The 13,891-nt window shown below is 44.9% G+C and overlaps 1 protein-coding gene and 1 long non-coding RNA gene across 3 annotated transcripts in view; one reads left to right on the forward strand and one right to left on the reverse strand.

The window, feature by feature from the left end:
• The first annotated feature begins 1,224 nt into the window (after positions 1-1,224).
• On the forward strand, positions 1,225-10,402 carry ALYREF (Aly/REF export factor). Its single transcript, XM_073606726.1, has 5 exons — positions 1,225-1,589; positions 5,888-6,019; positions 7,255-7,466; positions 7,557-7,734; positions 9,922-10,402. The coding sequence occupies exons 1-5, from the start codon at positions 1,341-1,343 to the stop codon at positions 9,934-9,936; spliced, it is 786 nt and encodes a 261-aa protein (XP_073462827.1). The 5' UTR covers positions 1,225-1,340; the 3' UTR covers positions 9,937-10,402.
• Positions 5,484-13,891, reverse strand: part of LOC141113550 (uncharacterized) — a 31,694-nt gene continuing 23,286 nt past the window's right edge. For both annotated transcript variants that reach the window (XR_012236783.1, XR_012236784.1), the window contains 2 exons: positions 12,063-12,183; positions 5,484-7,864 (listed from right to left, as the gene is read on the reverse strand). This is a non-coding gene — a long non-coding RNA (uncharacterized lncRNA). The remainder of the gene's footprint in view (positions 7,865-12,062; positions 12,184-13,891) is intronic.

The following is a 13,891-nucleotide window of genomic DNA, read 5'->3' on the forward strand; positions in this document are numbered from 1 at the left end:
TCACCGCGTTCTTGGCGGTCGTAAGTTCGGCAAACTTTTGTGTGACCGTGTGTATGCAAGGCGAACTTGAGCAGAATTCTGTCGGAAAAGCCGGTCATATCTTTTTCTGATCATGTGTATGCGGCATTAGTTATGCCCTGTACACGCGGTCGGACTTTCCGACGGAAAAAGTGTGATCGGATTGTGTTGTCGGAAATTACGACCGTGTGTAGGCTCCATCTGACCTTTTCCGTCGGAATTTTCCGACACACAAAGTTTGAGAGCAGGATATAAAATTTTCCGACAACAAAATCAGATCGGTTAAATTCCGATCGCGTGTACACAAATCCGACGCACAAAGTACCACGCATGCTCAGAGTAAATGAAGAGACGAAAGCTATTGGCTACTGCCCCGTTTATAGTCCTGACATACGTGTTTTACGTCAGGCGTTCGGAATGATCGGATATTCCGACAACTTTATGTGACCGTGTGTATGCAAGACAAGTTTGAGCCAACATCCATCGGAAAAAAAACATGGATTTTGTTGTTGGAATGTCCGATCGTGTGTACGGGGCATTAGTTATGCCCTGTAGACACAGTTGGACATTGATTGGACATTCTGACAACAAAATCCATGGATTTTTTCCGACGGATGTTGGCTCAAACTTGTCTTGCATACACACGGTCACATAAAGTTGTCGGAAAATCCGATCGTTCCGAACGCGGTGACGTACAACACATACGTCGGAACTATAAACGGGGCAGTAGCCAATAGCTTTCGTTTCTTAATTTATTCTGAGCATGCGTGGCACTTTGTGTGTCGGATTTGTGTACACACGATCGGAATTTCCGACAACTGATTTTGTTGTCGGAAAAATTTTTTAGCCTGCTCTCAAACTCTGTGTGTCGGAAATTCCTATGGAAAATGTGCGATGGAGCCCACACACGGTCGTAATTTCCGACAACAAGGTCCTATCACACATTTTCCATCGGAAAATCCTATCGTGTGTACAGGGCATTGTACTTTTGATAGCTTGATGGCTGGTGCAAGTCTCCAGTGGTGGACACTGTTTCTTTCCAGCAGATGGCGCTGTGGGTAAGCTGCAACCTTGACGCGCACTGTCTCCTCCAGCAGGTGGCGCTCGAGCCCGGAGGCCTGGTTCCCCTGGCGCGCGCGCGAAGGCCTGCGTAACGCACGCCTTTCTTCTACTTCTTCTTCTTCCCCTCCCCGCCGGAAGTGACGTCGTGCCCGCGGCTTGCTCTGAGGGCGGGGCTATATAAGCGCGGCTGTGTCTGGTCGTTGTATTGTTAGAGCGGAAGCCGCGCCCGGACACGTGATTCCCGGACTCCCGACGCCGTCATGGGGGACAAGATGGACATGTCCCTGGATGATATTATCAAGATGAACCGGAGCCAGAGGCCGGCGAGCCGAGGGGGCCGGGGAGGACGAGGCGCCCGAGGGGGAGCCGGAGTAGGCCGCGTGCTCGGAGGCGGCCGGGGAGGTGGTGGTGGAGGAGGCGGCGGAGGAGGAGGAGGAGGACCTGGCCCGCTCAGGACGAGGCCTATGCTAAGCCGAGGAGCGAGGAACCGACCGGCCCCATACAACAGGGTAAGGCGGGTGAGGCCTTCGTGGGGTTGCCATGAGCAACGGCGGGTCACGTGGTGTGGCGGGCTGTGATTGGCTGTGGGCGCCCAGTGGTAGAGGGGTGCTGATCACTGGAGGGGGGGTGGATTGTCTCTTTGTTTTTATCTCATGTCTATGGGTTGGGGTCCCCCATTAGTTCTGATGATGGAGCCCCCCAACAACTCAGGACTGTTCAGGAGCTGTTGGTGGCATCTGAGCTCCAACTGTCACCCCTGACCTATGGAGCTCATTATCCTGGTGGTGGCGCTGTAATAAGTGATGTTCTTTATGGCACTACATGGGCAGCCAATCGGCACAGGGGTCTATAGCCCCCCTTGTAAGCCACGACTCTGACCATTGGTGGATCCCTCCTCTGCTTCTTAATTTTTATTGTATCTGATCTCCTAAGGTGATCCCTGTGATCTGGGATGAGGACCCCCATTAGTTGATGGAGGTTCCCCAACCCAAAAACCCAGGACTGTTCAGGAGCTGTTGGTGGTATCTGAGCTCCCCCTGCTATCCCCGGCCTTTGGAGCCCACTGTCCTGGTGGTGGCGCTGTAGTGTCTTGGAGGACATCGCTTTATTCCATGGTCAGCCAATCATCACAGGGAGTCTATAGTGCTGGGTAAAGTTGGATACACACTAACTATACAACTTTTGTTTTGGTGTTTTTTTTTTTTTTTTGTTTTTTTTTCTTCAACTTTACCTTCAACTATGTAGTGCGAGAGTCTACCTGATTGCATACAATTAGGGCTGCGGAATATCGATTTAAATCTTGAGTCGAGTTGAGAGGTCAAATCGATTCAAAATTTAAGCAAATTGAAATTTTTTTTTTCACGGCGCCGGTCCTGAGGAGCTGCAGGCGGGAGTTTAAGCGAGGCCGCGGCTTTGGCCATCTTCCGCGAGGCCGGACACCACAGACTAGGCCAAAGCCGCGGTCTCGCTTAAACTCCTGCCCGCAGCTCCTCAGGACTGGCACGGTGTCCGGAAAAAAAATTTGAATCGAGTTTTAAGAAAATCGCTTTTTTTTTTTCCCCAGAAAATCTCCCAGCCCTGCATACAATTAGAAAGTGTTTCGGTGTGACCTCATATTATATGGTTTTGGGGGATCTAAAGGGGGGGGGGGGGGATCTAAAACATTGTAGTGTGTCCGATGTTTCTCAAGTACCCCCCAGCAGGTCATGTTTTCAGGCTTTCCATTATTTTGCACTGGTGACTTGGCTCAGTTTTACTGCCTTAGGCCGGCCGTACATTGTTTTTTTGTTTTTTTTTTTTTGTTTTTTTTTTTTCCCTCTTTAGCTTTACTAAAACCATATGAGGTAAGACCTAAATACTTTCCATGTGTATACAGGGAGGCCCTTGCACTACATAGTTGAAGGTAAATCTAAAGAAAACTGTATAGTGTATGGCTAGCCCCTAGTAATTACCGCAGCCCTTTCATCTAAGGTAAAATGTTACCTGTTTGGGGGGGACTTGAGGACTAGAGTTGAGAAAGTGTAAGCCATGACTCGGGGCCCCCCCCCCAGAGCATCCATTCTCTACCTGGAGCTCAGCTTCCCAATATGGCACAGTATCTGCGGTGGGATCAGGCGGTAGGGAGCCGATTATTGGCTGTCCCATCTTGCAGATTATTTGGAGATGAAACTTCTCCTCCAATCAGGTTGAGTCTTTCAGCAAAGTCTTTGCGTTGGGTCTCATTCACGCTGTTCATGTATAGGAAATTTTTCCAGGCTTTTAGGGGTCAGTTGCATGCAGACGTAGTAAGGTTACTAATGTTTATACTCAAGATATTGGCAGGAAGTTCCTGAATTGGATGTTCCTCAAAGCGGTAGTAAACCACCGAGTGATTTTTATTTGACCTGCAAGGTAAAGGCATAATGTGCTAGTATGCGCCGCATACTAGCACATTATGTAAAACTTGGCTGAAAATGAAGCCTTCCAGTGATGCGCTGTCACGTCTTCATTCCGGGTCCACAGATTCCGGCTTTGTGACTGGCCAGAGCCACAACGATGTCACTCCCGCGCACGTGTTTACGGCACAGGATTCTGAAGGAACGGCCCGGGTATCTGTTCCTTCGGAGCGCCTGCACTGATGTCATCGTCTGCATTTACAGTAAATGTCTCCTAAATGAAGCGCGTTTAGGAGATATCTACGCTTCCTATAGGAACAAGTCAGATGGGAGTTTACGTCCAATTTAAAAACCTTATGTAAAATTCTTCTGGTGCTGCAATATGTGTGTAAACCTGTGCATGGATGCATGTAAATGACCGCTCTCAAATGTAAAACTTTTTTTGTTATGGTTCTGTGCTCATCGCTGTATTGCTCATATTTACCCAGCTGTGTGCACAGTTCCATAGACTACAATACGTCTCTATTCAGATCAGTAAAGTCACTTTTTTTACTCCCATGTGCAAAAGTCCAGAAGGCCATGTGCACATGGGGAATAAAGTCACTTTTCTGATTTATTTTTTTTAATACTTTTTGCGTGTTTGGCAGTTGTCATTGTCATGCAGGACGAATCCTACAAAAAATAGTCTGAAATCGCATCATACAGGAATGTACTGTACTGTGCAATGTCTGGTGTGAACGGACCCTTAAACAATGTGGGTTGATGGGGGAGAAAGCCTTCAAAAGTTGGTTTATAGTTGTTGGTGAACACCTTGTATCCTTTATTACCCCCCTCCCTCCAGGCACCGCTGTACTTGGGTCCATGGTGGGTGGTGAGCTGTTAATGCCCACCCAGCTGGTCCAACAGTCCAGGAATTTTAAAATCCCTTCTCTGTGCAATCTGCTCATCTGCCTTTTCTCAACACTTCGGGGAGGATCAGAGTAATGTTGATTGGTTGGGTTGATCATAGTATTGCTCTGATCCATCCCAGAAGTGCCTTACAGAGAAGAGTGAGGATTTCACATCCCCCAACCATTGGAGCAGCTGGGTGGGCACTGAGCTTGGGGATCGGGCAGGGTGTACAATGTTCTCCTCATGCTATTAGGTGAACTAACACTTAAGGTGGCAAGTACTACCAGTACTTGCAGCGGCCACCTTTGTGTAGCCGGCTGCTGTTTTTTGCAAAAACCTTTCCAGATTTTCCCAGCACAAAAGCAAAATCCTGGGATTTAAATCGGGATGAGCTCTGATCAGGTCGAGGGTCCCAAAATCGGGATTGTCCCGGGAAAATCAGGACTGTTGGCAAGTATGGTTTACTATTGGTGATTAAGTACAGAGCATACACTGTTGGTGATACCCCGGGACAGGTTTTAGAAACCAAACATCTTGCTAACCTTGTAACTCGTGTGTAAGCGGGTGGGTAGGCATTAATACCCAAATGCTGGATGTATGTCCATGGCGGCTGAGGATTCTGTGTGGAGTACGCTCAAAGCACACTGACCGAGCGGTCACTGACAGGTCCTGGTCTCTAGTTGTGATGGAGAGCTGATAGGACGACTGCCAATCATGATGCCACCTGATCAGGAAGTCCTTACAAAGCCCCCGCTAACTTTAAGACCTGATTAAAAGGCTGCAGAGGACAGGAAGGGGTTAAAGGTGATCCAGCAGTGACTTCAAGAATAAAATGGCGGCATGAATAAAACGTAGATGTAAAACCAGCCTGGGGGCCCCTCTAGGCTTCATGACTGCACTCCGCAGGTGAGATGAGGCAGAATTGCCAAAGGCTGACCTTTTATCTGTAATATTAGATGTCAGGTGACTTTTGTGCACCTGCTGCAAAATCACTTCTCCATTTAGGTAGAGAATGGGAAGAATTTTTCACCCTCCACAAATGCATTTAACACGACAATTCTGACCCAGGTCTGCCCCCCCCCCCCCCCCTTTGGGATATGGATCTTTTTTCAAAGGAATCCTCAATAGACCGCTGGCTTTCTTACAAACAGCTCCTTGTATTTCTATAGCAACAAGTCAACATTGGTGAGACAAGTTTTAACTATGTGCAGAACATGCTGACAAAGACTTAGGTGGTTCTCCACTCAGTAATGTGGTGCTGTGGTATGATGCATGTGGTTCCTTGCACAAAGAATTAAGTTTTGACAAACTGAGGGGCCAAATGTGTGCTGATCGGAATGGAGCGACATGGTATGTTGTATCTGTGCCAGAACGGTGTTGGTACCAGCTGGCACACTCATGGGTTGTAGGTGGTGCAGTATTGGTGGTCAGACATGTACGAACAGTCCCTGTGTGGCTGGACACCAATGACACATCAGGGAACTGTGTTCTTTGTCTTCAGTGTATAGAATCCATCCTAATAATTTTGCTTTCTTTTTCAGCCCAAGCAGCTTCCAGACAAGTGGCAGCACGACCTGTTTGACAGTGGATTTGGTGGTGGCGGTGGAGTGGAGACTGGAGGAAAACTGCTTGTATCCAATCTGGACTTTGGAGTTTCAGATGCAGATATCCAGGTAAATGCCCTTTTTGTTTAATGTGACAAATGCAAGCAGTAACCCATAGCAACGAGGCAGCACTTGTAGGTACTTGGAACACAGACACTTAACTCTGAAGTTTACAAGAGTTCCTTTTAGGGGGTGCTCTGAATTCAATCATGAGTTTCTAGGTCAGGTACCCCACTATAAAGACAGTGAGTCCATCTCTCAGGTGTGCTTTTATATTGAGAGAGGAGGAGCACAATAATTTAGTGTAATCAGTTTCCTCTTGCATTGGTTTGTCTGGAATCCCTTACCAACAGAATGTGTTGTGTTCCTCTAACAGGGGTAGGTAAACTTTAGTACTCCAGCTGTTGCAGAACTACAAGTCCCATGAGGTATTGCAGACTCAGTCACAAAGCCTGACTCCTAGAGACGGGTGCATGATGGAACAGTTTGGCAACAGCTGGACAGCCAGCTACCCCTGCAGGAACTAGTCATTTCTTTGGAAGTTTGAGCACATGGCTCCTAATGCAGTTTAGCAGTTTGTTCCCTCCTTGGTCTGCCCAGGTAGGGGTCTATCTATCTTTCTGTGCTATGCTTTATTTTTTTTCTCCTACCAATGTATTTGTCACCTCTGCCACTGTTGCCACCCTGGAAGTGCATTAATTCTTCTGTAGGCACCCTTTTGTATAACTTTCATGTAGCAAGTTTCTTGCATTTTTGAAGAGGCGCTCCAGTTGCCCCACCAAAAAAAGTCAGCATCTACAAATACTGTAGCTGCTGACCTAATATAAGGACACTTGGCTGTCCAGGGATCCAGCGATGTCCTCACCAGAGCCTATCCTTAAATTGTCTTTGGGTACAGGTGCCAGCAACTTAACTAAGGGTTACTGGCAGTGCAGCTAATAAACCCCCCCCCCCCCCTTCACCTTCTGTGAGCTGAAGATACTATGTCGTGTATCTGTCTACTACCTACCAGTCCCATCTATCAAATAATGGAGATGAACAAAGACCTGTGGAATGTCCAGCTTATGACTTATGGCACCCTTCATAGATGCAATGAAGTGAGTAACCGAGAGAGGGAGTGTTCACAGGGTTACCAGGTGAAAATGAAAGGGGGGGGTGGGACCCTGAGAATAGTCTAGATGCAATATTTGTGTTTTGAGCTTTAAACAGTTGGCACAGCTGATGGCATCTGTCCTCATTCATTGTTATGTTGTCCAGGTTCTCTATCTTTTATAGTAAAGGTGTACTCCTTTTTTGTCTTCCAGGAACTGTTTGCAGAATTCGGTACACTGAAGAAAGCAGCTGTACATTACGACAGGTCCGGCAGGAGCTTGGGGACAGCTGATGTGCACTTTGAAAGAAAAGCCGATGCACTAAAAGCAATGAAGCAGTATAATGGGGTACCACTTGACGGTCGCCCCATGAACATCCAGTTGGTCACATCACAGATCGAATCACAGAGGAGACCTATACAAACGTAAGTAGGATCTTGTGATCTGTTTATGCGGTTTCTCTTTTTTATTCATAACCACAATTCACTCACTGCTCTGCATACTGATCTTTACAGGTCTCCTAGGGGTGGATTGACTAGGCCACGAGGTGCTATTAGCTTTAGTGCTGGTGGTGGAAACAACAGGAGAGGTGGCAGAGGAAACCGGGGTCGTGGACGGGGTGCAGGAAGAAACACAAAGCAGCAGTTATCGGCAGAGGAGCTGGATGCACAGCTTGATGCCTACAATGCTCGGGTAAGTACCAGTTGGCTCATGTAAATCGGTTCACCTACTTGCAGTGTTCATTGCCATAGGAGCTGCCTTTCAAAGTGAGACTTTTAAATCCTGATTTGAGTAGCTTTAAAAACAGCCCAAGTTTGGATACCTGCATAGGAAACAATTAGTATAACTTGGTCATGCAGTCAAGACTTTAGCAGTGACTTGAGTCCAGTAAAACATGAGATCCCATGTGTATAGCTATATCCATCTCTCAGTATATTACAAAGCATTGCAGTTTTAGTTGTGCTGAAATGTAGATCCTCTTTAGAACTTGCTGTACAGGACCTCTGATGTTTGATCCTCCTGCTGTCATAGTACGGTGTGCCTCAGGGTGCTAACTAGAATTCTGAAGATGACTGTTTTGGCAAGTGCAGTTAACCACTTCAATACCGGGCCTATTCTTGCACTTCTCTCCATGTATAAATCATTTTTCTTTGCTAGAAAATTACTCAGAACCCCCAATATATATATATATATATATATATATATATATATATATATATATATATATATATATATATATATATATATATATATATATACACACACATACATACACACGCAGAGTAAATGGATACCTAACATGTCACGCTCTAAAATTGCGCACAATCATGGAATGGCACCAAACTTCATTACTTAAAAATCTCCATAGGCGACACTAACATTTTTTACAGGTTACCAGTTTAGAGTTAGAGAAGGTCTAGTGGTAGAATTGTTGCACACACTCTATCGCACGCAGCGATACCTTACATGTGTGGTTTGAGTGGCGTTTACATATGTAAATGGGACTTGCATGTGCGTTCGCTTCTGAGTGCGAGCTACGGGAGACAGGGGTGTTAATTTTTTTTTTTTTTTTTGAATTACTTTTATTCCTATTACAAGGAATGTAAACATCCCTTGTAATAGGAATCTGTGACAGGTCCTCTTTATGGAGAGAGATATGGGGTCAATAAGGCCCCACATCTCTCCTCCAGGCTGGAAAGCATGAGATCAGGGGGAAAAAAATATTCACTGATCTCATGCTGACAGCCACGATTGCGGCTTTGTTTATTTCCGGGTACCCGGGCGTGACATCATATGGTCACGCCCGGGCCTCCGACTGTCATGGAGATGACTGGTGACCATCTGGTCACCAGTCATCTCTATCGCCGATCGTCTTCATCCGGCGCCGGCCAATTCTTTCTGATGGCACGGGAGAGCCCCGAGAAGCACCGGATGGTTGGGGGGGAAACGTCCCCTCCCGTCGCGTATAAGAACGATCAAGCAGCGGAACTGCCGCTATAATTGTGCATAGAATCGCCAGCTGCAAAGAACATCTGAATGATGCACCTAGCTGCAGGCATCATTCAGATATCGCCCCACAAAGTAGAGGATGTCATTTGACTATAGCTGGGTATTGAAGTGGTTAAAAAGCCTGCATGCTTCTTTACTACATGCAAATCTACAATGCCTGTGAATATAAAGAATAGTACACATTGGTGCATTTTAAAGGCAAAACTGATTGCTGTACAGTCCCAGCGGAACCCTAGTTTTAGCCTTTCTGGTGATGCAGTGCCAAGGAGCATGCTGACAGAAGCTCATCAATTTTTTTTTTTTTTTCTGTCCAATCACAGGCTGGGGCAGGACAAGACCTTTAAATGTTAGTGGAACTAAAGGCAATTGTGACCAGGCCGTCTTTATTGCAGAAGCGACACTTGCATGGCAATAATTCTTACCTGGCTATCAGCAGCCCCTTGTAGAATATACACTGCACAGCTCCTGTGTACATTGTGGCATTCCCTGTGTGCCAGGATGACTGCACTGCCCCAACCACCACCACAGGTGGATATTTAAAACTGGTTCAGCTACTGATTGCACCAGTTATATTAAATCTGTCAAAGGGCAATTTGTTTAAAGCGCCCACCACCTTCCCTTGTGGAATCTGATATGACTAAAATAATTTGACTAACTTTAGAAAATTTGAAAGGGTCTGTGTGATCATTCAGTACTCACTGGTCCAATTTTTGTTGGTATAAGCCAAACCTGCCCAACCCCCAAGCTGTGTAAGTTGACAATTGTGTAGCTGCAGCTGTTCTATTGCCTGTTGGCATGTGATGTATATAACAGCTGTGTAAAGTGACTGCAGCCTTTCCTAACGTGTATTTTTGTTTTTTCCTTTTACAGATGGATACAAGTTAATCCAGTCCCCTTTTTTTGTGTTTTCCTGTGATGTTACGGCTCCGGAAGTCCTTTCTATACAAATCGTTTTTTGCTTTTATTTCTAATAAATTTTAAACTCATGTAAAGTCGTTTTTTTTTTTTTTTTTTTTTTTTTTTTCTCTTGCGCAGACCTATATAATTTTTTTTTATACTTTTTTTTTTTTTTTTTTTTTTTTTTTTTTCTGGGTCAATTTTACTGGTTGAGTGTCATGGGATGGGTGAAGTTAAAACATGCGCCTAAAACAAAAAAATACAAGTGTTTGTTATATTTGTTCCTCTTCTTTGGACATTGCACACCATGTGCTTTCAGCTGGACAGGTGGGAGATTTCTCCTAGGTTTTTTTCTCTATGCCAATGTAAAATGCTCTTTTTATGAACTATGTCTGCTACAAGGCAGCTACAACAAGTATTGTAACTATTCTATTAAACACCTGTTCGGTCTGCATATTCAGATCTCTGTACTCATTTATGGTGATATAAATATGGAGATGAAATGGAGGCCACCAAGTCAAACATTCGCACTTGTATTTTATGGGGATATATATGTAATGATTGTATATTGTGCTTGCTGAATCTTTGTGGTGTCATCTAAATGCACATTATAGGGTTTGATAACACCTCTAAAAACGCACCACAACTGTAAACTGGGCTGAAGGGCCACAAACCCTTTTTCTGAGTGAAAGGCCTCATGCAAACGGGATGCTTTCCAAGATGAAAAGTCCCTCCCAAGTGAGAAATTCCAGCACTTTCCCAAGGTGCCGCTGCATTAGGAGTGTGGCTGCAATGCAGTTCACTTGGTAGCTGTTAGAGCTGCACAATTCTAAATAAAATAAGAATTGTAATTTTTATGCTTGGAATAAATATCATGATTCTGAACTTTCTTTTATATTAAAGGTTTACAACCCCTGAACTATAAATTCTCAAACAAGATGGCAAAATATAAGACCTAATATGCTTTGCCTCAATATTTAAAGAAATGTAATATGTAAAAAAAAAAAAACATTTTAACTTTTTTTTTTTCTTCCCAACTTCAGCTGTTGGCAATGGTATAAAGTAGAGATGTGCCAAAAAATGGTCTTATCAGTATTTGACCGGTAAGAGAAAAAGGTGCCGATAATGGCACCAAAAACACATGTGATTTTTGCCACGATTACACCAGTGCTTATGGTGTAGGGCTGCAACTAATTTTATAATCTATTGACCGATTATTGTAATTGGATAATAACCTTAAGTGTGGTGTATAATGGGTTAATATGTAAAGTTTAAAATAAAAGGGCAATTTTATTCTTAATCTCCATGCAGTGGCAAATCTAAACTAACAGGTTGGGTAACAATCTCTAATCCACTGAGAATAACAGATATATACTGTGTCAACTATTGAATGTTGAATCAAGTAAATATCACTCAGATCAAAAAAAAATATTAAAGGCTCTTTTGAGGATTTTCAGACAAAACTAATTATGTATCAGACTACCTTGCCATGGGCAGGTGGCTTGGTTAAAAGCTACATGCACATGCTGGCCATACAAAAACCATGTCTTTCAAGAACCTTCGTTTGTGGTTTTTTTTTTCCCCCTAATCAGTGGGGTCAAATTGACCAGTGATGGGAAAATTTGAAGGCGTAGACTAGAAAATTTGCTATTTTATGCGTTTCGGCCAATTTGGGCAGATTAAAAAATGCAAATTGTGGTAACAATGCACTACATACACTTCTGCAGCTTCTCCCTTGAAGTTTATTAAACCAAAAAAGCCCTTGACCTCTTTCCAAATATGCAGCAGCTGGGAAAAAAAAGCCTAAATGTGAACCATAGGAAACTATGTTAAATGAACTGTAGTGCGTTTCTGCAAAAAACACAGGTGTGAACCAGGCCTAAGACATTTAGCACCAGCATGTGTTTCATCTGTCACAATGGGGTTAAAATGAAAATTAGCTTTTTTTTTTTTTTTTCTCTTTCCATGAGGATTTAAATATAATGCACCATACTGGCAGTAAATTACTTTTTAATGTAATTCCTTATATTCCAGTCTTATCAGCCTCAACCTTCTCTGGGTTCAGATGCTGATCTTCCCTGCGCAGTCTTTAAAGTTTGTGGGGAAAAAGTTACCTGCTTTGTAATGGGTTTTGCACAGAGCAGCTCTGATTCTTTTCTGGGGCTCCACTGATGCTTCTGGCTCCTCCTGCCTTCAGTATGTCCCCAATAGCAAGCTCTATAGTATAGAGTGCCCCTATAGCAAGGTAAAAAAAAAAAGTCTGCTTTTAGAACCACTCACTTCTTGCCCAGGACTACATGTCCCATGAGGCATTGCTTCTTACACATTCACAAGCACTTACTGGCATGTATGGATGGTGTGCTACACTATTTCCTGATATGTAAACAAATAATGCATGCTGGCCAATTAATCTATGAAAATAGTTGACAACCATTTTCATAAGTTGTCGCTTAATTGATTAGTTTCAGCACTATTGTGGTATGTTTTTCATAGGTCTTGACTCAAACTGCATCAAAAACATAATGGGTGCACTTGCTACATTTGAACTGGGAGGTGCGTGTCCCCCCCCCCCCTTAATCGTCTTTCAGGACAGCCACCTGAGAGACCTTGGCTCCTCCCCTCTGTTGGAAACACCACGCCAGCTTCTATAAATTTCCTTCTCCCCTGCTGGCTCCTCAGTTATTTGTGTTTCCTCCAAAGGGGAGACACCACAGGAACCAGCCAGAGGAGGCTCAGGCAGCATGTCCTGAAAGAGGAGTGGAAACTCCTAGGACAGACCAGGGAAGATGTTGGTGTGCAGACCTACAGCGGTTATGCCACTAACCTGGTCAGAACCTTTTCTTCATATTGGCATCCCTGAGTGCAGGGGGGGGGGGGGGGTTGTTTCAACACCGAGCGCAGATCCTGCAGTCTCATGCCCCCAGCAGCGTGTGTAACAGCAACCACGCCAGGCACTGGGACTGCACGGCCTGTGGCGGGTGATGTCATATCCGGCCGAAGGGGGCGTGCGCATCTGGGTCTGGCCGTGAATATTGAAAAGGGGCCAGGCATGGCCTGGAGAGGAGCCGTTCATCCTGTAGCGACAGCAGAGGCTCCGGAGGTGACACAAAGATGGCAGATGCAGAGACCAGCTCCAGCCATGTAAAGGTAAGGGGAACCTAGGGTGGAGCTCCCCTGGCCTGAACCCCCCCCCCCCCCCCCCCTCTCTACATTTAGTGTTGGACATATGTAAGAGGGGGGAGTAGGTAAAGGACCCTCCGGTGTCAGAGGGTGGATTCATAGGGCCCCTGGTGAGGCAAGCCCAAATGAAAATATTGCATTCCTGCAATTATGCAGGGGAGGGTACTGTATATTATTGTGGGGTTTTTTTTCTTATGTCTTTTCAGAAAACAAAAAACCAGGGCCCCTCATGTTTCAAAAAAAAAAAAAAGGTGCCCTTCCTGTAGTTACCCTTAGCGATTCCTGGGAAAAGGCATTATGTGAAGATTGTATTATCAAACTAGTACAAGAACATTCTTCAGAGCAGGGTGAGCTGGCGACATCTGTTAAGGAATTTGTCATACTTTTGAATCCTTTTTTGAAGGGTTTCAAATGCCACAGCTTCAGACTGCTCCTCCGACACAGACAACGTTACCAAAAACGCAGGCAATACCCTCCACTAGCGCAGGTCCTTCAGTAGCCCTTAGAGAGGAGGCGGAAGAGGAACCTGACAGTGCAACATCCGGCTCCCAAGAGTCTGAGGGGGAAGTTCTGGATGGGGATTCCAGAAAGCCATCCCGATACAAACTTTCATTAGAAGAGGTAGATCATCTTTTAGGGGCCATTTATACCACACTAGGTATATCAACAGAAAAGAAACCATTATCTTTGCACAATCAGATGTATGAGGGCTTAGGGGAACAGGAAAAGAGGAATTTCCCTGTTCATGAGGTCCTAATAGAGG

This window comes from Aquarana catesbeiana, linkage group LG12, assembly GCF_042186555.1.
Source record: "Aquarana catesbeiana isolate 2022-GZ linkage group LG12, ASM4218655v1, whole genome shotgun sequence".
NCBI lineage: Eukaryota > Metazoa > Chordata > Amphibia > Anura > Ranidae > Aquarana > Aquarana catesbeiana.

Coding starts and splice junctions, on each gene's coding strand:
- ALYREF (XM_073606726.1), top strand. CDS start 1,341: ATGGGGGACAAGATGGACATGTCCCTGGATGATATTATCAAGATGAAC. Junction 1,590..5,887: donor GACCGGCCCCATACAACAGG/GTAAGGCGGGTG, acceptor TTTCTTTTTCAG/CCCAAGCAGCTTCCAGACAA. Junction 7,467..7,556: donor CAGAGGAGACCTATACAAAC/GTAAGTAGGATC, acceptor TGATCTTTACAG/GTCTCCTAGGGGTGGATTGA.